This window comes from Saccostrea cucullata, unplaced genomic scaffold (assembly GCF_032062105.1).
Source record: "Saccostrea cucullata isolate Sc308-1 unplaced genomic scaffold, CSIRO_AGI_Scuc_v1 ctg742, whole genome shotgun sequence".
In the NCBI taxonomy this organism is placed as follows: Eukaryota; Metazoa; Mollusca; class Bivalvia; order Ostreida; family Ostreidae; genus Saccostrea; species Saccostrea cuccullata.
The window spans coordinates 16,572-40,474 of record NW_026924788.1 but is presented as its reverse complement, the minus strand read 5'-3'; the positions used below and the strand labels follow the sequence as shown (position 1 = coordinate 40,474).

Sequence of the window (23,903 nt, the reverse complement as noted above, 5' to 3'; positions counted from 1 at the left end):
TGTGTTTGAGGAGGGCTTCTGTGCAATTGTTGGACTAAATGGGTTTCTAGGCTTACATTACTGTATGTATCTGGGTTTTTTTCGCATTGATCTATTTTTGCATTTTTTGCAATCATTTTTATTCGCAAAATATAAAACACGCAGAAATTATGTCAGCTATAATGTGACATTAAACATTACCATTTCAAAAAAAAATCTTCAATCGTAAAAAAATAACACGCAAAATATAAACTGTACTAATCTACCTCTTTTTCACAAAATTTCCAACACGCGAAAAAAAAAACGGATATACGGTATATCGTTGCAAACCATGGACTAAATGTACGATCCTTTCCTACTCTAACTATGCTTTCATGAGATGAGAATAGTTTGATCCTCATTAACATATTGACATGCTTAGTCGGAAAATGTCATCTTTTGTGATCTTTCAGGTAATTCTTTTAAGATAATTCAGTTTACCTATAATTTTTTGTTTATTCATTAAATTTAAATTAAAATTTTATTAATAAAAGTAATTTTTCCCATTTTTAAACATTATGGGAATATAAACAATTATTCTTGTCGGTTTCTAAAATGATATCACACATATTAATGTGTGATCTGCAAGCAGCCACAGGTAAGAGAGTGCTATATGCAGACTCTGAACCATGGCTTGAGATAATGGATTCCTCAAGATTAAAATACGATACAAATAATGTGAATATTTCTAATAAAGTGTAGTACAAATGTATAAACCTGTCTCTAACCAATTACTTAAAACAGTTAAAAAGCAGTTTTTATATTCTTTTATTATGCAGTGTTGGTGTGCGTAAAATTACACACACTTATGCTGTAAAATCTCACCAAAACAGGTTTTATAATTATAACTACAATACAGTTTACTGTTGGTTTACATCTGTCTCCTTTTAAGCAATGAAATACTGTACAAGTACATGTATCTATAATTCGTTCATTTTTTGTAAAAGAAAATAATTGTTCACCCTCTGATTACATGTATATGGAAATACAATGTATAATTTAACAAAAAATCTATAGTGTAAACCACTCTGCTCAAGGGGCAGTGAGAATACTGGCCAGAAAGGAATGCTCGGTAAAAATGTCAGTAACAGCTCTAGTACTCTCACGTGATCGTTGAGTCACTGTTTGTACGAAGAGGCTCGACAATAATGGGGAACGATTCCTCTGACGACACAACCACAGCATCTCCACTCACATTGATCAAACACTGACTCTGTAACATAAATAATTCAGATGAATTTTGGTATCTCAAATATAAAAAAAATTAAATGCCATGGATATGTCAAAGTGAAATGAGATAATCATCTTTTTAAATGAGTATTTAACCTCCATATTCTGAATCCATTTACATATGGGTATACATGGGCGTCGGAAGCAAACTGCAAGTGGGGGGCTATTCGAAAGGGGGCGGGGCTAAACCAACAAAAAAAGTAAATTCCAATTTTCAATGCCTATATAACGTATATAGAACTACGCCCCCTCCTAGCCCCAACCCTGGTAACGACTCCTATGGGTACCCCCCCTCGGTTCTGACTCCTATGGGTATATATAGGTATATGAAAGGGTATTTACACCTTTGTATTCTGAAATTTCAAATATTTAGTCTTTTTAAACCCGTTAAGTTTCAGGGAGTGAGGTTTCACTGAGCCTAGAGAAGTTGAAAAGTTTTAAGGAATTATGAAAGATTAATTTTCTGTGTTGCATTGTATTAGATTAATTTTCACCAGAAGGTCTATGTAGGTTTAAACTACCTAAACTAGAAAACCCATGCATCTGAACTTGAGGCGTATTGCGTACCTGGTTTTTGCGTGGGTTACACATCAGAACACATTGGTTCATTCTATAAGACACTAATCCATTCCCTCCCAGAGAGGCCACATTGGCTCTCACATTGGCCATCACCTCAGCAACAAATGTCTGCATAAAGCCTCCCTGTCCTCCAATCTTACAAAGTGAAAGTAGAAAATTATTTATATCCAGCCAAATTCTAAAGAATTCTGGCTTCTAAAGAAATTCTGACCAAAAATACTTCATATAGTTTGCTATTAACACAGTAGCTGGTTTAATTATATTAAAGAATTTTGAAAGAATCAATTTATTAAAAGATTTACCTCTCGTAATGAAGTAAATTCACTGATAAAGAAGAAGTTGTAGTTGCCCAGGTATCGTTCTATCTTGAAGCCTGGTATACTGGGCAGTGGTGTAAGCTCCACACAGTTCTTGTGTTTCTGAACTGTCTATAAAAAGTAACCAATAACCCAATTCATGTTAACCAGTAAAGGACTTCTTTTATCAAAAATCATCACCAGAGGTTATCTTCCTTTATCATTTTTGAATTAAATACCAACATGGACAATCTTCCATAAATGCTACACAATATTAAATACTGTACTTGTCAGGATAAACTTTGACTTGGCTACTGAGTTCTTGTAATATGAATCATTTCCTTACATGCTCCAGAGATCTTCGAACTGAGTTTTCCTTTGTCTGTCTAGTGAGAGGAACTACAATATAAAATATCATCAGCTTATTCTTCGTCTTCCCATGTAAGTTTCCTTATAAATAGTGTCACCCTTTTGTGTACCTTTGTAAAATCCCCAATATAAGCATGATTAGGTTTTCCTTTTTGTGTCCCAGTATATTTCTGCCATAACCTAACCTTTGTGTGCCCCCTGAAGTTCCCCATCATTAACTTAACCTTTGTCTGCTCATATAAGTTCTCTATCATTAACTTACCCTTTGTGTACCCCTGTAAGTCAACCATCATTACCTTACACTTTGTGTGCCCCTGAAAGTTCCCTATTATCATCTTTCCCTTTGTGTGCCCTTGTAAGTTTCCTATCATTATCTTCCCCTTTGTGTGCCCCTGCAAGTTCATATTATTATCTTACCTTTCAAGTGCCCCTGTAAGTCCCCTATCATTATCTTACCCTTTGTGTGCCCCTGTAAGTTCCCCATCATTATCTTACCCTTTGTGTGCCCCAGTAAATTCCCTATTACTATCTTACCCTTTGTGTGCCTCTGTAAGTTCCCCATCATTGCTTTATCCTTTGTGTGCCTCTGTAAGTTCCCTATCATTACCTTATCCTTTGTGTGCCTTGTAAGTTAGGCTTCATTAGCTTACCCTTTGTGTGCCTTGTAAGTTTCCCATCATTAGCTTACCCTTTGTGTTCCCCTGTAAGTTCCCCATTACTACCTTCATACCTTTTGTGTGCCCCTGTAAGTTCCCTATAGATCCCTCTGTTGAGAACTCCTCCATTTGAAACATCATGTCGTCTCTCTCACTGGTCCCACTGCTGCTTGTGGTTGTGGCAGACACTGAAAAAAAAAATCAGAGATCAGGCCAACTTTATATTAATGTCAGTTTACCCTCTTCCAAATTCATACCGAAAAAATATGGGTTGGTAGGTATATGTATGTTGTTTCCCAGAAATTTTCAACATCAATGCTGAATTTTTAATAATTTATTATCCCTGAGGCATTAATATAAATTGCTTCCTGCCAGTTCCTGGAGGTTAAAAAGTTCTGAGTCAGGCCACTTTTAGCCAGTTATTGTAAAGGTATTACATTTAGCGGTGTATTCTATGAAGCGATTTTGGCGGAAAGCTGAGTCTGCTAATTCAAGTCCATCGCTAAATGTCTTGTATATTTTTAACTTTTATAACTAGCAAAATCAGACAGGGCTAAATCAAATCTACGCTAACTTGTTGAAAGTTGAATTTCGGCCAAATATCATACACGTCAAATGTAATACATTTACAGTGATAGAGAGGGCAACCCTTTTTTAAAAGATGGCCTCTAACTTGATTAGCAGTCCACTGTGCCACATTATAACAAGAATATTCATCTCATCACAGTGTAAAGTATCGATTATCATTATTACTTCATCTTCAAACAGTCCTTGTTAACTTTTAAAATAAAAATAATTTTTTTTACCCTTGAAAATTAAATGTGATACATAAAGTGAAGTAAGCTCACTTGTATTATTGATTTTTTTAAAATCAGTAATATTAGAAAATTATCCTCTTAATAGAAGTCTCAGAATTTCTATTTACCGTTTATGGATTTTAAAAAAATATATAACTAATGCATATTTTCAATGTTTAGAAATGATGGCCTTTACCTTCAGACATTTAAATCAATACCTAAGATACTGGTTATAAATAGACCAGGAAGATTGAAAAACCAATAGGTAAACAAATGACAGCCATGTTGGATAAACTACCTGTTTAATTAGGTATGCTTTTTAAAAAGTTTTATTTTATATAAAACTCAAACAATATTAACAGTTATTAAGTTTATTATATAGAAAAGACACATTGGATCATGGGGACTGACAACTGACTTACAATGCATTAATGAAACTGATCTCCAGGAATTGGAGATAGGCAAAGTATACATGGTAACACATAAGAAGCAAACAAGTAATAAGAAATGCACGACTGTTATTTTATACATTTTCTCTGGATTCTACTTTCTTGGATGTATATGGTAACTATCTTTTCAGGTTTGGGTTTTGTTTGGTAATTTCCTTTTTTCCATGAACATGTTGTAATGAATTTAAAATACATGTTTAATCTACAATTAAGTATTTAGGATAAAATTATAACATTCAATAAGTTCCTAATAATGACCCTCCCCTTTCATTTTCATGCTTTCATTGAAAGCATGAAAATGAAAGGGGAGGGTCATTATTAGGAACTTATTGAATGTTATAATTTTATCCTAAATACTTAATTGTAGTATTTTAAACTCTCTATTATTCTAAATATAACGCAAACTTATTACCTGCACGCATTTAGAAGCCATGAACAAAACCAAATGACACAAACAGACAGACATGCTGACAAATACGGAACACATATACATAAAATCTACTCTGGTTTCACACTGTCCTGTCCAATTCCAATGGTAAGAATGGCCAATGAAATTGATAATACTGGTTCTGCATACAAAATGTATTTTTTCTTTTGCTGCTTTTTTTTCCATCATTACACTTAATTTCTTAAATTTGAACAAGGAAATTGATCTTTTCTAGGTAGAGGCTTTCTGAGCTTTTCCAATGGACCCTCGGCTTAGTGCCCAGGATGTCCTGCGCTGTGACCTGTGTGAGACTCCTGTTCCTCCAATGTACTGTGACTTATGTCATGTCAAACTCTGTAAGGCATGTGTAGGGGAGCATCTCTCTGATTTATCTAAAGAACATAAAGTGGTGCCATTCAAACAGAAAGGAACTACGCCAAAATGTCCAACTCATGTCGGAAAACTCTGTGAATTTCACTGTAAGGAATGTCACCTTCCTGTTTGTTCAGTCTGTCTGACATCTAATTTCCACAAAGGACATACTTTATTGAATTCACTGGAGATAATGAAAACAAAACAGAAGGCTATACAAAAAGATGTTGATGAATTGGCTAATTCACTTTGCCCAAAGCATGAAGAAATTGTAGCAGATATACAGAGAGAAAAAACAAACCTAGGAAAGCAATACAAGAAACTGACAACAGCCGTCACCAAACAAGGAGAAGACTGGCACAGAGAAATTGACATCATTGTCAACAAACAGAAATCTGAAATTGATGTGATGAAAATTAAGCACTCGACTATTCTAGATAAACAGGAAAATGAAATCAAACAAATCATTTCTGAAGTAAAACAGTGCATACTTGATCTGAAAAAAATACTGGACACAAATGATGCCTCCCTGACCTATTCATACAAATCCAGGAATGCAGAATTCAAAACATTGCCTCTTAAAGTCAAAGTTTCATTACCAAGTTTCTCTCCTCTTCCAATCAAAACAGATCAACTTTATCAGATGTTTGGTTCTCTGTCAGCATTATCCATAACAACGGAAGGACATGGCTACACATTGGAGACACTAGAAGTTGTATCCTGTCCTTTAGTCAAACCACTGCTTGATAAACCAGAGACCATGATCTCCATAGACACTGGGTACAAAGGTTTAAAAAGTGTTACCTGTCTCAGTAATGAAGAAATCTGGACGAGTGGAGAAAACAAAATTATGAAATTCTACAACCTCCGAGGCAAACTACTGAAGTCAATCGAAACCAAGTCAGGGAAAGAACCATGGGATATAGCAGTGACAAGAAGTGGAGATCTAGTCTTTACTGACTTTATGAATGACACAAGAACTGTAAACATAGTGAAGAATGACCAGATACAGGAAGTGATCAGACTACAGGGGTGGAAACCTTGCAACATCTGTAATACCTGCTCTGGTGACCTCCTGGTTACCATGTACAGTGATAATGATAAACAATCAAAAGTTGTCCGTTACTCTGGTTTCACACAGAAACAAACCATTCAGTTTGATAGTAAAGGTGAACCTTTGTATTCATCTGAAGACAACATTAAATACATCAGTGAGAACAGGAACCTGGATATCTGTGTAGCTGACTGGGCAGCCAAAGCAGTAGTGGTGGTTAATCAGGCAGGAAAACTCCGATATAGATACACTGGTCATCCCTGTACTGCCAAGGGATTTTTTCAACCTTGGGGCATCACAACAGACAGCCAGAGTCAGATCCTGACATCAGACTTAAGCAACAACGGTATCCACATCCTAAATCAGGACGGACAGTTCCTCTATTTCATTGATAACTGTGATCTACGTTGTCCATGGGGTTTATGTGTAGACACCAAAGACAATCTCTTTGTTGCTCAATTTAGCGGTAGTAAAGTGAAGAAAATCAAATACATGTAAACAATTATGGAAGTGCATATGATGGGAATATAAATCTTGTAGACAGTAACATGATACTTTGATGTCTAATTCATTTCAGAATATCTTCCTACTTTCAACCGCAGTAGACGGAGGAAGATAACACCATCTTTATGGCACGCCGATTGGTTCAAAAGTATTTTCTGCACGACCTTAAACAAAAATTACATGAGTGAGTCAAAACGTACACAAAGTGCGGAAAATACACACAAAGTTATTGAAATTTACACAAACTATACAAAAACTACACAACCAGCAAAATATTTACACGATATAACGAGAACATTACACAAACGTAAAAACGAAAACTGCACAAGTGATAATACAACATCGACATAATATAACGACGCATCCTCATTGCGCACATTTCATTAATATTCATTAGAGAACAGATCAGTGTGGCTTGGACGCTTGAAACGTTATAAAACAAGAGGATGAGTAATGTGTAAACATAATATTAATCTTTTTAAAAAGATTCAGTCTTTCAGAATTACGCTAGACTCTCAAGAATATGCCTAACGTGTTATATACATGTAAAAATTGACAGGCACACAATATGCATATAGATTAACATCCCCGATTGAAATATAGATAACGTTAAAAGGGGGGTGCATCAAGCGTCCGTAAAAAAATATTGAAGCATTTTAAATTATTTCAACAATACTGAATAGTCAAAAATAAAGTTATTTGACCAGTTCCGAATAAGAAACCGATTCGGCGGTGCTTTAAATAGACTAGGCATTATTCAAAATCCAATTGTTTTATCAAGGTAGTTCGATGACTTGTGGAATTAAATATTGTTTCATAAAAGTTCAGCCTTCCCTCAAAAAAATTTATTTCGCAAGTTACCATAGGTGTCCATTTTACCAGTTACGAATAAGCCGACGAGTTCCGGATACCCTAGAGATTCTTATTCAATTCAACCCTAAATTAAAAAATATACTCCCCAGACGTTATCCACTGGCATGCCCAAGAAAAGTTAAATTAATTGCTTACCAATAAATCATTTGTAATTCCAAAGGTTGCAGAGAAACTAGAGGTACTGTGGGCACTGAGTTCATTTTAATGATACCCCACACCTCCTTTATGGTTATTTATGACAAAATCCATGTTTTGCTCTGGGAGACCCGAAATAAGTGTCTGATCAAAAAGTAAAATAAAACGTCACAAAGTAATAAAGAATCGTTGAAAGTATCATTAAATCGTACTCAGTGGTATAGGAGGAATTCTGGATAAGAGATGGATAATAGTATACCTTTCAATATTACAAAGAATGGCAGTATCTATGTTTTTCTCAGGGAGCCCAGATTATTTGCCAGATCCAAAAATAAAATAGGTGCACTTTGTCACTGTTAAACAAAAATTCTGTAAAGGACTCGTTAAATTCTGTGAAACCTCATTAAACTTCATTCAGTGTCAGAAGAGGAGTTGCGGATAAGAAATAGATACCCCAGAGCGTATCTGACGGACGTACAGACAGCCGGATGTGTATACAGACGGATGGATGGACAAACATCCCATGACTATATACCCCTTCTTCCTGTTTTTCAAGCGCGGGTATAATAAGTCACGTTTACAATGAAGAAAACAACGAAGAGTGAATTTATAATAGTGTTTAAAATGGGTATTCGGAACTGGTAAAATAAGAGCACGAAAATATTTCGATATCTTCCAGTGTTCTAAATATTTATTTTTGACAAGTTTTTAGTATATGTTAGAGTACATATCAAACTTACTTTTGATACCTGGAACGTTGTTTTATGTGAAAAATGTATATATGTATCTACAGAGGTTTTTCTGCAGACTTACGCGTCGCGGTGATTCAGATTTGTTGCATTGTAAATGTATGTAGACTGTTTCAAGTACGATAACGAAACCAAACTGACCGCAAAAAATCAAAACTTCCCATAATTTAAACACTCATAAATAAGCCTCTCTACCATAGATAACAATTTATTTTTACGCCGTTGAATTTATTAATTATCAGTCCTTAAATTACTAATTATTCGGAACTGGCCAAAATCCGAAACTGGCCAAACGACTGTACTTTTGGGGGTTAATGACGTATTTTTAATCCAAAGAAGAAAAGTGTAAAAAAAAATTATCTCAAAAACGTATCATTTATTAATGATTGACACAAATTGTATAATTCAACACAAATGTTACTGCAAATACATGTACGCTATAAATCATATATTTGAAAATCAGAGAGTACAGGATAGCATCAAAAGATAAATAGAATATTTTATACTAAAATGTATATATATATATATATATATCTGACATTAAGGGCGTTAATTCTACGGATGTTTATTTCATTTACATAGAGTTTTGTCATATGACGTTGTTACAAACATGATGCCAATCTTCAATTTGAAAAACTTGTAAACACAGAATGAATTTGTTATTAAATATGATCACCAAAAGATTTTATCTTTCAGTGTTGCACGTAAATGAGAGGAATTTTAGCGACAATTTAAGTGTTTACATTTTTTTTCAAATACAATGTATACATTTTCCAGCAAAAGTATAGTACGTGTACATTTAGAGTTTAAATTTCATCGGAAAGCTCGATTACGATCTCCCTTCCAATAAATTGCAATTTATACGCAAATACGACCTCTTACAGATTCCTACAAGGCGATGGGGAAAGAAATTAATTTTACACGAAAAATATTTTCTTGCAATTTCGTGTACAGTACTGTAAGTGAAATTGATTGATCTTTTGACATACGAAGATAATGTATCATGCTTGAAAAAAGGCATGAGACAATGTTGAATTTCATATCCCAGCGGGGTTCACATATTCAAGACTCACATACTTTTTGACAACTGTGCTCGACCTAGCGCTATCGCACTGTCAAAATATCGCTTAAAATGCAATATAACAGGACAATTTAAATTAAAATAATTCGGATGAATTTCAAATCAATATGCTTAGCGCTTCCCAGTACTTTCAGTACTTTGGTTGATTTTTGTTTGTACATATTATACCCCTAAATCGTGCAAAAAATGTCGGATTCATGTATTTTTCATTTTGTTTGTGTTAAAATCTTTCAAACTATGTGCAATTTTTACCTATACGTGCATTTTTATTTAACTCGTGTAATTTTTTCATCTAGCTCGTGTATAAAATCTTGATCGTTGTGCAGAAAATACTTTTGAACCAATCGGCGTGCATACATCTTGATCTTTGATTCATATAGTTTGTTACTTATGCCCTGTTCACACGAAGATTTTAATTCGAGTAAAACGTAAAGTTACTGCGAATTAGCCTTACTGACGCCTGGCCTAGAAGTATAGAATTTCAATTAGTTTTCTTCACATTATCTGTCGTGTGAACGCAATTTAATTCGCATTATTTTGATTCGCATTAGTTTACTTAGCATTAATTTACTGCGAATTATACACGTCATGTGTACAGGGCATAAAATTTCCCTCCACTTGCAAATAAAATTTGTATTTGTACATACTTGTATACAGGAATATGTACCTGGTTTGAGTAGATTTTCTTTACTCTAGGTTTGAAGTTCAAATGCAAAATCTGAAACATTCCCTAAAGAACAGCATACACCAGTGAGTGTAAACTAAATAATTAAGATTCACACATGAATAAAAACAGGCTGCATCACTTGTTCTTATGATATGTACATTTAATCTGAAGACCACAAGAGATAATTAGTCAGATCTTGACATCAGATATGAATTGCTGTTCTGTATACTAGTATGTATTATTTTTGGAAGATAGCTTGAGATAAAAGATACCACAGAGTCTAACACATCTGTTTCATATTTGGATATTTTGTACTTGAAAAAGACGTCAATGGTAATCAAACAACAAAGCTCTATGATAAACGTTATGACATGAACTTTTCTATCGTCAAGTTCCCTTACTTATGCAGCAATATACCTTCATCACCTGCATAGGGAGTTAATATATATCAGTCGATTCGACACGCAATCTTGAACATGATCTTCAAACACCTTGATGAAACAAGGATTTCAGCACTCTCATTTAATGTCACAATTTCTTAAATTCTGTTGTCGATACAATGACCTTGTCAGCAAATACAATTTATCATCGAGTCAAATGCTGACTGGCGTTTTTCATATTTGTTGTTAGTCCATTATTTATACACACAATAACGACGAATTTTCCATTATTTCCCGATCATGACAAAGAGCACACGGCGTGTGTGAACGGTCGGCAGGGGATGCTCACTCCTCAGTGGCACCTGATTCCACCTCCGATATATTGGAGTTCCGTGTTTTGTACTGTTTTAAGGACTTCTGATCTTGAATATCTCCATGTGTTTCATCACAAAGATAATGTAGAAAGAGAACCAGAATACCTGACCATAAGATTCAGGTTTTTTAAAATTAGAAACCCACTGCCACAACGCTCCTCTGTTCTTCATAAGATTCCCCTTTGTAATACATATTTTGCCCCCATCCTACCTCATTTAAGTTTCATTTTGTCTGATTCATTGATCTTTAAATGAAGATTTCTGAAGATTTTCAAATATATTTCAATTTCAATGACTTTGTTTCCCTATTGTGGCCTCGCACAGCCAGTGGTCATGATTTGAAAAAATTAGAATCTACAATACATAAGAGTGCTTCCATGATAAAAGATTAAGCTTTTTTGGCTCATTTGTTCCACAGAACTTTTTTCTATATATATTTATACTAATATTTAAAATGGAAAACTATTATATCATTCCATATAAGCTTCAGCTTTTCTGGTGAAGAGGTTCTGGAGAATAATGTATTTTAGGATTTCCCCATCATATTTCTGTGTAAAACTGATTCCCATTCCCTACTGTGGTTCCATCCTTCACCTTCGGGTCATGATTTTAATAATTTAAAATCTACACTACATCAAGATACTTCCACATATGTTTCAGCTATTCTGACCTAGCGGTTCTCGAGAGGAAGAATGTAAAAAAAATCATATTTATTTCAAAGCAATGGGTGGACTCATAAAAATGTGTACAGAGACTTTTGAAATAAATCTGAACAAATGCTTTGATATGTCTCTCAACTCTTGAATCAATCAGTTAGAAAAATAGCAGTTTTTAAATTCTTTTGTTATGCAGTGTTGGTGTGCCTAACGATTACATACACTAATGCCTTAAAATGTCCCCGAAAGAGTCTTTATAATTAAACCTACCAAATATTTTACTGTTGTGTCTCATAAGTCTCCTCTATAATAATGAAATACAAAATTCTGTACAAGTACATGTATCTAAAATGTGATCATTATTGAGTAAAAGAAAATAATTGTTCACCCTCTGATTAAAATGAATATGGAAATAAAATGCATAATTTAACAAAAAAATCTATAGTGTAATCCACTCTGCTCAAGGGGCAAAAAGATGTGGTAAGAATATCAGTAACGGCTCTAGCTTTGTCATGTGATCGGTGATTTACTATTTTTACAGAGAGGCTCGACAATAATGGGGAACGATTCCTCTGACGACACAACCACAGCATCCCCACACACATTGATCAAACACTGACTCTGGAAGATAAAAAAAACTCAGTTGAACTTTTGTATCTCAAATATCTAAAAAAAAAAAAAAAATAAATGCCATGCATGTATCGAAGTGAAATGAGGCTATCATCTTTTAAAATGAGTATTAAACCTCTAAATTCTGAAATCTTAAATAGATAGTCCTTTTAAAGCCCCATTTAGTTTTAGTGAATAATGTTAGACTGAGCTTAAAGAAGTTGAGAATTCTTATATAAGGAATAGTGAAAATTTAATTTTCTTGAAAAAATGTATTGCATTGTGTTAAACTGATTTTCACCAGAAGGTCTATGTAGGTTTTCATCTATCTATACTAGTAAACCCATGTATTGTGTACCTGGTTTTTGTGTGGGTTACACATCAGAACACATTGGTTCATTCAATCAGACACTAATCCATTCCCTCCAAGAGAGGCTACATTGGCTCTCACTTTGGCCATCATCTCCGCAACAAATGTCTGCATACATCCTCCTTGCCCTCCAATCTTAACAAGTGAAAGTAGAAAATTATAAAGATCTAAATAAACTCTGAAGATAATTGATTTGTAAAGAAAATCCTGACCAACAATACATTAGTGAGTGAGATCAAGTACATAACCTTTTCTAATTATGAGAGCTTTGAAGGAATCATCATCAAGTTTTTATCAGACTTACCTCTCGTAATGAAGTAGATTCTCTAATAAAGAAGAAGTTGTTGCCCAAATATTGTTTTATCTTGAAGCCTGGTATACTAGGCAGTGGTGTAAGCTCCACACAGATACATATGTATTGTGTTTCTGAACCGTCTATAAAATGTAACCCAATAACCCAATTTATGTCCATTAAAAGACTTTTTAAAAACCTCACAACACCTTCTCATCCAATCAGGCTAACTGTGCAAAACACAAAACTTGTAAGGATAAACTTCAATTTGCTAATTTGAATCCTTATAACAAGAACTATAAGTCATTTACGCACGTGTTCCAGAGATCTACGAACTGAGTTTTCCTTTGTCTGTCTAGTGAGAGGAACTACAATATAAAACATCATCAGCTCATTTTTTGTGAGACCCTGTAAGTTCCCTTAGAACAAGAGACCCATGGGCCACCTGAGCAATATGGCTAGAAAAATCAGAAATCAGTTTATCATTGAAAAGTTTAAACCCAATAGTGGTCCCAAACTATCCATAAAACGGAGAGGGTATGATTTGAACAAACTTGAATCTTCACTAACTAAGGATGCTTGCATATTTCTCTGGCTTTATTGACCTTTACATTTGAACTTACACTGTGGTCCCGCCCTACCCCCAGGGGTCATTACTTGAACAAAATTGAATTTACACTACTTGAGAATGCTTCCATATAAATATGATCATGCACGCCTTTGCTATTCTTAAGAGGAAAATTTTCCTATGTATTTCTATGTAAAACTTTGATGGGTCATGATTTGAATAAATCTGAATCTACACTACCTGAGAATGCTTCCATATAAATATGATCATTCTTGCCCTTTCTATTCTTGTGAAGAAGATTTTTTAAAGAATTTCCCATATGTTTTTATGTAAAACTCGGTTCGGCCATTGTGGCCCTGCCATACCCCCAGGGGTCGTGATTTGAACAAACTTGAATCTCCACTACCTGAGGATGCTCCCATATAAATATGACTATTTATGCCTCTGCTATTCTTGTGAAGAATATTTTTAAAAAATTGTCCTAAATATTTCTATGTAAAACTTTGATTGGCCATTGTGGTCCCACCCTACCCGTGGGGGTCATGATTTGAACAAACTTGAATATACACTACCTGAGAATACTTCACTATAAGTTTCATCTTTCCTGGCAAAGTAGTTCTCGAGAAGAAGATTTTAAAATTATACCATAAAATTTTCACAATTTCGCAATTATCTCCCCTTAAATAAGGGTGTGGGCCTTCATTTGAACAAACTTGAATCCCCTTGACTTAAGATACTTTGTGCCTAGTTTGGTTGAAATTGGCCCAGTGGTTCTTGAGAAGAAGTCGACAATGAAAAATGTTAACGATGACGACAACAACGACAACAACAACAGACAAAGAACAAATTTTGATTAGAAAAGCTCACTTGAGCCTTCGGCTCAGGTGAGCTATAAATTGCAACTGCTTTGGTGTGCCCCTGTAAGTTTTCCATCATTGACTTACCCTCTGTGTGCACCTGTTAGCTCCCCATCATTAGAGAGGGTAAGCTTTTTACCGTGTACGTCTATTTGTACGTGTAAACCTAGAAGTAATTTTACACGTACGCGGAACTAATGTCGTGTTCTGTTTAACAAATTGAACATGTGCTGGTACCTGCAAAACGTCATCTCAACATGTCACTTTACAATCCATCTGTATCAAATAAATCTATGATTTGAAATAAAAAAGATACATAGGATGTTCGTAATAAACTCTCAACGTCATACTAATACCGACTGAAAAAATGCTGACTGACGTTTTTCATACAATTGTTAGTCCATTTTTTTTAATACACTAAATTGACAAGGGATTTTTCCATTATTTCCTGATCATGACAAAGAGCACACGGCGGGTGTGAACGGTCGGCAGGGGATGCTCACTCCTCCAAGGCACCTGATCCCACCTCTGATGTTTCGGGGGTCCGTGTTTGCTCTGCTCTTATTTTTATTGTTTTATGGACTTTGAGATTGAAAACTGTTCGTTATCTCCATATCCTTCTTATTCCGTAGTTTGAGTTAAAGAAGCTACAGCTACAAGTTTTCACCTACGTGTACTTGTGAATCTACACGTTGTGTACAACTTGTAGAATTACGTGGTATGCAAAAGTGATGGCATAAATCGCATTAAATTAGGGGATTTCCCTAGCTACACATACAGGTAGACGGTCATCTGCTTAACCTCTTGTAAGTTTCTTAAATCATTGAAAATCTGTGGAATAATTTTCCTTTTACCAGCTTGGAATGCTTTGTGCCTGATGTAACCTAGAATTTGTTGTGACGTCATTCCTATTCGTTTATTTAAAAGGAGGAATAATCAGTTAGATCACTATGAATTGATTGATTGGAGATGTAAAAAGACTGCTGTGCTACTAGCTGTCAGAAATCCTGGATATCGAGGAATACATGACGTCAGGTTCCTTATATTGTTGCAAACCATGGACTAAATGAACGAGCCTCCCCTATATTAACCGCGGTTAATGCATGAGATGTGAATATTTCCTTTTAAAATACTGACCAAATTGTGAGTAAAGCATTGTCCGAAAATACCTTTTGATGCAATCGTTCATAATCCAATTTCAGTTTAAGTAATATTTGTTGTTTGTATTTAAATTTAATGGGAATATACACAATTATTTTAGTAGCTTTCTAACATGTCGCATTTAAGTCGTGATCTTCACAAGGCTTTAATTGATCAAGCAGCCACGGGTAGGAGAGCACTACAGGCATACTCCATACCATGGCTTGAGATGATGGATTCCTCAATATTTAAATACCATACAAATGATGTAGTGAAATAAATTACTGTGATATCAAATAAAGATGCATATACTTGTCTCTTCACTCCTGTATTACTGTGAAATCACTAATTTTCGTGGGGGTTTAATTTTCGTTGTTTTCGTGGAATTCATGTCTGCCACGAAAAAAAATTTTCATATGCACAACTACTAAAAGGGTCTTTATAAACGAAATAAAATCCTCACGAACCAGCATTTTTTCCGTCAACCACGAAAATTTGATCCCACGAAAATATGTGATTTTACAGTACACAGTAAAAAAAAAATCAAACAGAAGTTTTTAGATCCTTTTATTATGCAGTGTTGGTGTGCGTAATAATTACATACACAAATGCCTTAAAATGCTACCAAAACAGGTTTTATGATTACACCTATCAAACAGTTTACTGTTGTGTTACAACAGTCTCCTCTCGAGTAATGAAATATCAATATTAGACACGTACATGTATCTTTAATTTGTTCATTATTTTGTAAAAGAAAATAATTGTTCACCCTCTGATTAAAATGAGTAAGACGATACAATGCATAATTTAAACAAATTCTATAGTGTAATCCACTCTGCTCAAGGGGCAGTGAGTAATACTGGCCAACAAAGGAATGTTCGGTAAAAATGTCAGTAACAGCTCTAGCACTGTCATGTGATCGGTGAGTCGCTGTTTTTTCGAAGAGGCTCGACAATAATGGGGAATGATTCCTCTGATGACACAACAACAGCATCCCCACTCACATTGATCAAACACTGACTCTGTAAGATAGATAATTCATTTGAATTTCATCTCTAATAAATGTCAAAATTGTAAATACTATGGAAATATCTTGCTGAATTAAAATAATCATTAAAAATATTTTAACATCTGTTTTCTGAAACTTAAGTATATAATCTTTTTAAAACCCAATTAAGTTTCAGAGATTGAGATTTGACTGTGCTTGGAGAAGTTGCTAATTGTTATTAAATGGGAGAAAATTGATTTTCTTGAAAAAATGTACATGTATTGCATTTTGAGATTGTTTTTATATCTTTAAATACTAGTATATCCATGTGTTCAAACTTCAAAACTACTTCCCTACCTGGTTTTTGTGTGGATTACACATCAGAACACATTGGTTCATTCGATAAGACACTAATCCATTCCCACCAAGAGAGGCTACATTAGCTCTCACATTGGCCATCACCTCGGCAACAAATGTCTGCATAAATCCTCCTTGTCCCCCAATCTTACAAAGTGAAAGTAGAAATTTTATAGATTCAATCGAATTCTTAAGAAAACTGGCTTCTAAAGAAAATCCTGACCAACAATACATTTGTGTGTGAGATCAAATACAGAACCTTTTTTGATTATAAGATAAGAATTTTGAAGGACGAATAAAGTTATTAACAGACTTACCTCTCGTAATGAAGTAGATTCTCTAATAAAGAAGAAGTTATAGTTGCCCAAGTAACGTTCAATCTTGAGGCCTGGTATACTAGGGAGTGGTGTAAGCTCCACACAGTTCTTGTGTTTCTGAACAGTCTATAAAAAAATCACGAAGTTAATTCATACTAACCATCAAAGATCTTTTTTTAAAACCTCACCATCGGCAGTCTTCCTTTATGCTCAACATTATCAAATTCAAAGCAGCAACACTGAACTTATCCAGTTTACTTGTCATCTAGCTAACATGGAATATACTATTCTTGTGAAGAAAACTTTACTTGGCTACTGAGTTCTTGTAACATAAATCGTTTACTCACATGTTCCAGAGATCTACGAACTGAGTTTTCCTTCGTCTGTCTAGTGAGGGAAACTGCAATATAAAACAACATCAGCTTACTCTCAGTATTCCCATGTAAAGTTCCCTTATAAATAGTATCACCCATCTGTGTACCTCTGTAAAATTCCATTATAATCTTGCTAAGATTTTTCTGTTTGTCCCCCAATATATTTCTGGCATTAGCTTAGCTTAGACCCTTTATCTGCTCTTCTTCATGAGCTTACCCTTTGTGTGCCCCTGGTTGTTCCCCATTATTAGCTTACCCTTTAGTGCCCCTGTATATCTGTATAAATCCCATCATTAGATTACCCTTTGACTGATATATATATATATATATATACATATATATTGGATATATATATAAAAGCCCCAGAACCTGAGACCCCGAAACACAGTTTTATACAGAGTCCCCGTAACTGACATTATATATATATATATATATATATATATATATATATATATATATATATATATATATATACACACAACAAAAAAGAAATACGTATTCAGATTAAACATGATATTCTAAGTTTTCAGTTTAAACCTTAATTTTTAAAGTGATTTTAGAGTGTATTGTGATAAAAATCAAACATGTTGTATGTTCCAAATTGACAAGTTAAGTTCACGTCATTGGCGTCGCCTCCAAATTCTAGAGGCATACGCCTTAACTAATCCATTTGTCCTCTGCGACCTCTCAGCGCTGGTGGAAATATTCAAGTGTATGGGCGTCGTGCCCGAATACCAGCTCCTCTCAGTCTCTTGCAAACAATTTGTGCACTTTATGCCGATTTCAGCAGTTTGCACATCAGTTCTGAGTCGATTTCGCAGGTGCTGAAGGAGGATCTGACGGTCGTGCCTGGGTGTGGTAGCCCGCAGACAGCCAGTTTTTAGTATGTCATCCATGTTCCTAGCTGGTGGAGATGTGCTGCAAAGCCGATTGATGTACACCAAATGCAGTTGCAACTTCCTGTTGCGTAGCTCCGGTTAGTATCATTGTTAGAGCCTCCTTTCGTTCATCTTTGTTTAGGCATAGCAATGCAGCATCAACATTGCAATCAAAGCATAAATATGGATTTAATAGGAATGTTTATTGTTTCTCTAAATCCAAAATTTCATTGAAAATAGACCCCCGATTTACAAGAAATCACATAAAACTCTATTTTTATAAACATCATTAATCAAGGGAAATAATTCAACAATTGGGGTTTACAAGCCCATATTGTACGCTAAATGGGTCACAGGTATCCAATGATAAAAAAGACAAACTTGTTCAATATACTTCTTCAAAATTTCTTTGATGAGTAGAACAATATGCATTCTTTTTTTGTTGAGTATACTTCTACCTATTAAATCACCCTTTGTGTGACCCTGTATATCTGTATCATTATCTTATCCTTTGTTTGCCCTGTAAGTTCCTTACAATTACCGGTAGTTTTCCCTATGTGCTGTCCTGTAATTTCACCATTAAGATTACTTTGTGTTCCATCATCATTAACTTACCCTGGGTGTGTCCCTGTAAGTTCCCCTTCAACAGCTTACCCTATGTGTGCCCCTATAAGCTCCCTATCATTATCTTACCCTTTGTGTACCCCTGTAAGTACCCTATCATTAACCCCACCCTTTGTGTGTCCCTTTATATTTCTCCATCATTAACATACCTTTTATGTGAAATGTAAAATCCAGAACAAAAACTTACCCTTTGTGTGCCTCTGTAAGTCCCCCATCATTATCTTACCCTTTGTGTTCCCCTGTAATTTCACCATCATTATCTTACCCTTTGTGTGCCCCTGTATTAAGTTCCCTATAGATCCCTCTGTTGAGAACTCCTCCATTTGAAACATCATGTCGTCTCTCTCACTGGTACCACTGCTGCTTGTGGTTGTTGCAGACACTGAAAAAAAATTCACTGATCAGGCCAACTTTATAATAATGTCAGTTTACCCTCTTTCAAATTCATGCTGAAAAAATATAGGTTGGTAGGTAAAGTGCAAAATTTTGTTTCCCAGAAATTTTCAACACACATGCTGAATTTTTAATAATTTATTATCCCTAATGCATTAATATAAATTGCTTCCTGCCAGTACCTGGAGGTTAAAAAAGTTCTGAGTCAGGCCATTTTTAGTCAGTTACTGTAAAGGTATTACATTTAGCAGTGTATTCTATTTAGCGATTTTGGCAAAAAGCTACGTTTGCTAATTCAAGTCCATCGCTAAATGTCTTGTATATTAATTAATTAGCAAATTCAGACAGCACCAAATCAAATCTACGCTAACTTGTTGAAAAATATCGTACATGTCAAATGTAATACATTTACAGTAAAAGAGAGGGCAACCTTTTTTTTTTTTTAAAGATGGCCTTTAACTTAATTAGCAGTCCATTATGCCACATTTTAACAAGAATATTCATCTCATCACAGTGTAAAGTATTGATTATCATTATTACTTCATCTTCGAACAGTCCTTGTCAACTTAATAATAAATATTTTTTTTTAAACTCTTGAAAACTAAATGCGATACATGATATCAAGTAAGCTCACTTGTATTATTGATTTTTTTTAATCAGTAATATTCGAAAATTATCCTCTTAATAGAATTTTCAGAATTTATATTTACCGTTTATGGATATTCTTTTGAAATATACCGAATGCACATTTTCAATGTTTAGAGATGATTGCCTTTACCTTCAGACATTTAAATCATTACCTGTGATACTGATTATAAATAGACCATGAAGATTGAAACACCAAGGTAAACAAATGACAGCCATGTTGGATAAACTACCTGTTTAATTAGGTATGCTTTTTAAAAAGTTTTATTTTATATAAAACTCAAACAATGTTAACAGTTAGTAAGTTTATTATATACAAAAGACATATATTGGATTATGGGGACTGACAACCGACTTACAATGCGTAAATGAAACTGCTCTATCTCCAGGACAATATGGAGATAGGCAAAGTATACATGGTAACACATAAGAAGCAAACAAGTAATAAGAAATGTTTTTAATTTTTGTGTGAGTTATTGGTGTGGGAATCACACAGACTTGTCACAAAGGCATATTTCATGAAGCGCGCTAGCACTTCATGAAAAATATTCCTACGTGCAAGTCTGTGTGATTCACACACCAATAATTCACACTAAACTTAAAAACATTCCTTACATTTACATTTTACATGTCTTAAAGCATCAAAAATATACTCAATATTTGAATTTTTCGCACCCTATTTCGTCACATTTTTCCAACGTCCCTGTAGCCTCATCGTGACGTCACGTTAGCGCACGTTTCTCCGTGTATATTTCTACCCGTGAGTATACATGAAAATGGTTTTTAAATCAATTTCACAGTTGGCTTAGTAGAAAAACACAGCGAATATAAATATTAAGAAATGCACGACTGTTATTACATATGAACTATTTTCTCTGAGATTCTATTTTCTTGGAGGCATATGATAACTCTTTTCAGGTTTGGGTTTTGTTTTATATATTATCTGTCTGTTTATTTTTTTCCCCATGAACAGGTTGAATTTAAGATAATATTTTATCTACAATTAAGTATTTAGTTATATATGAAGTTATATAAACATTAAATAAGTTCCTAATGATGATCCTGCCCTTTCATGTTCATACCTTCAAGTATTTTTGTCCCCCACTTGTCCGTCTTTCTGTCTGTAACGCTTTCGTTTCCAAAACAAGTTCTCAGGACTTTATATTCTTATTACATCAATTAGAACTGTTTAATAAAGGTTAAATTATACATCATGCATTGTGTAAAATTTTGACAATATCGAACGTGAATATATACATGTATTTGACTTCATCTTTGCATATAATTTCCGCAAGGTTAAAGCGGTTCAGTGGTGTAGTGGTATGTCTCTCACTTCACATGTGAGAGGCCCGGGTTCGAATCCCAGACGATCCATTTCCTTTTCTTCCGAAGTACTTTTTTTTTTAACTAAATGATAGTATTAAGCATGTGAAATGAAAAATTTATGAGCTCTGGCTTGTACAAACTCATAAAATCATCATTACAATGTGAAAAATATTCCATATAAAAAGAATCTTCTATATACATAATAAAGAATAAGCCATCAAATCTTTATATCCATATTGGCATATTTTATTTGCTTCAGTATACATGTATACAGTCATTTAAAAATTTTACAAATTCAGTCATGGGGATCCAACCAACCCCCTCCCCCCCCCCCTACCCAAACTGCGCATGGTTTACTTTTTTCACTAAGCGGGGGACACAAATTCTCTGAATTAGCTTGTTAACTATCCATCATTCCAGAAATATAGCACACTTACTGCCTGCACACATTTAGCATTTAGAAGAAAACCAAATGACACAGACAGACAGACATGCTGACAAATAGGGAACACATATACATATAATCTACCCTGGTTTCTCACTGTCTTGTCCTGTTCAATTTCATTGGTAAAAATGACCAATGAAATTGATAATACTGGTTCCACATTCATGATATATTTTTTCATTTGCTGTTTTTCCCAGCCCCATACATGTACTTAAATTCCTTGTAAACTGATCTTTTTTAGGGAGAGGCTTTCTTAGCTTCCACAATGGACCCTCGGTTCAGTGCCCAGGATGTCCTGTGCTGTGACTTGTGTGAGACTCCTGTCCCTCCAATGTGCTGTGACTTATGTCATGTCAAAATCTGTAAGGCCTGTGTAGGGGAGCATCTCTCTGATTTATCAAAAGAACATAAAGTGGTGCCATACAAACAAAAGGGAACTACGCCAAAATGCCCCACCCATGATGGAAAACTTTGTGAATTTCACTGCAAGGAATGTGATCTTCCTGTTTGTTCACTCTGTCTGACATCCAACTTACACAAAGGACATACTTTATTGAATTTACTGGAGATAATGAAAACCAAACAGAAGGCCATACAAAAAGTTGTGGACGAATTGTCCAATTCAGTTTGCCCTAAATATGAAGAAATTTCAGCAGAGAAACAGAGAGAAAAAACAGACCTAGAAAAACAATATGAGAAACTGACAACAGCTGTCACCAAACAAGGAGAAGACTGGCGCAGAGAAATTAAAATCATTGTCAACAAACTGAAATCTGATATTGATGAGATGAAAACTAAACACCTGGCTGCTCTAAATGAACAGGAAAAAGAAATCAAACAGATTACTTCTGAAATAAAACAGTACATACTTGATCTGGAAAAAATACTAGACTCCAATGATGTCTCCTTAACCTCTGCATACAAATCCTGGAATGCTAAATTCAAAACATTACCCCCTAAAGTCAAGATTTTATTACCAAGTTTCTCTCCATATCAAATCAACAGAGAACAGCTCAATCAAATGTTTGGTTCTCTGTCAGCATTATCCATTACAACAGAAGAACATGGCTACACAATGAAGACACTAGAAGCTGTATCCTGTCCTCCAGTCAAACCACTGCTTGATGAACCAGAGCTCATCAATACCACACACACTAAGATTAGACTACAGAGTATTGCCTGTCTGAGTGATGAAGAAATCTGGACACGTGGGAATGACAAAATCATGAAACTCTACAACCTCCAGGGCAAACTACTGAAGTCAATCCAAACCAAGTCAGGGAAAGAACCATATGACATAGCAGTGACAAGGAGTGGAGATCTAGTTTATACTGTCCCTAATGCAAGAACTGTAAACATAGTGAAGAATAAACAGATACAGGAAGTGATCAGACTAAAGGGGTGGAAACCTTACAATATCTGTAGTACCTCCTCTGGTGACATCTTGGTTATCATGAACAGTGAAGATGATGAACAATCAAAAGTTGTCCGTTACTCTGGCTCCACAGAGAAACAAACAATTCAGTTTGATAGTGAAGGTAAACCTCTGTATTCATCTTATGACACTAAATACATCAGTGAGAACAGGAACCTGGATATCTGTGTGGCTGACCACATAGCCAGTGCAGTGGTAGTGGTTAATCAGACAGGAAAACTCTGATTTAGATACACTGGTCATCCCTCTACTGCCAAGAGATCATTTCAACCTTGGGGCATCACAACAGACAGTCAGAGTCAGATCCTGACATCAGACTTTAGTAACCACTGTATCCACATCCTAGATCAGGATGGACAGTTCCTCTGTTACATTAATAACTGTGATCTATGGCATCCATGCGGTTTATGTGTGGACACCAGAGACAATCTCTTTGAGGCTAAGTACGTTAGTGGTAAAGTGAAGAAAATCAAATACATGTGAATAATTAGGGAAGTGCATATGAAGAGATTATAAACCTTGTAGACAGAAGAAAGTAACATTATACTTTGATGTCTGTTTCATGGTTTGTTACTGAAAATGTCCTTCCACTTGCAATATAAAAGTTGTATACACATAC

At 34.9% G+C, this 23,903-nt stretch overlaps 2 protein-coding genes across 7 annotated transcripts in view; one reads left to right on the top strand and one right to left on the bottom strand.

The window, feature by feature from the left end:
* LOC134267285 (C2 domain-containing protein 5-like) overlaps positions 1–23,903 on the bottom strand; it is a 46,660-nt gene that overhangs the window by 6,192 nt on the left and 16,565 nt on the right. Inside the window, exons 23-27 of one of the 6 annotated variants that reach the window (XM_062749503.1) lie at positions 19,306–19,422; positions 13,253–13,305; positions 2,130–2,255; positions 1,816–1,962; positions 1,084–1,231 (exon numbers count right to left, since the gene is read on the bottom strand). In XM_062749503.1, the coding sequence (XP_062605487.1) occupies positions 1,121–1,231; positions 1,816–1,962; positions 2,130–2,255; positions 13,253–13,305; positions 19,306–19,422 (554 nt within the window). In that variant the 3' untranslated portion in view covers positions 1,084–1,120. Of the gene's footprint in view, positions 1–1,083; positions 1,232–1,815; positions 1,963–2,129; positions 2,256–2,469; positions 2,523–3,222; positions 3,337–12,151; positions 12,288–12,633; positions 12,781–13,252; positions 13,306–16,197; positions 16,525–16,847; positions 16,995–17,164; positions 17,291–17,511; positions 17,565–19,305; positions 19,423–23,903 lie in introns of those variants that run through there. The other 5 variants (XM_062749505.1, XM_062749502.1, XM_062749506.1 and 2 more) reach the window with 5 other exon arrangements.
* On the top strand, positions 4,124–23,888 carry LOC134267288 (uncharacterized). Its single transcript, XM_062749509.1, is given in 3 exon segments — positions 4,124–4,255; positions 5,057–6,697; positions 22,439–23,888. Coding segments are annotated over 2 exon segments (2,946 nt in total). The 5' UTR covers positions 4,124–4,255; positions 5,057–5,080; the 3' UTR covers positions 23,768–23,888.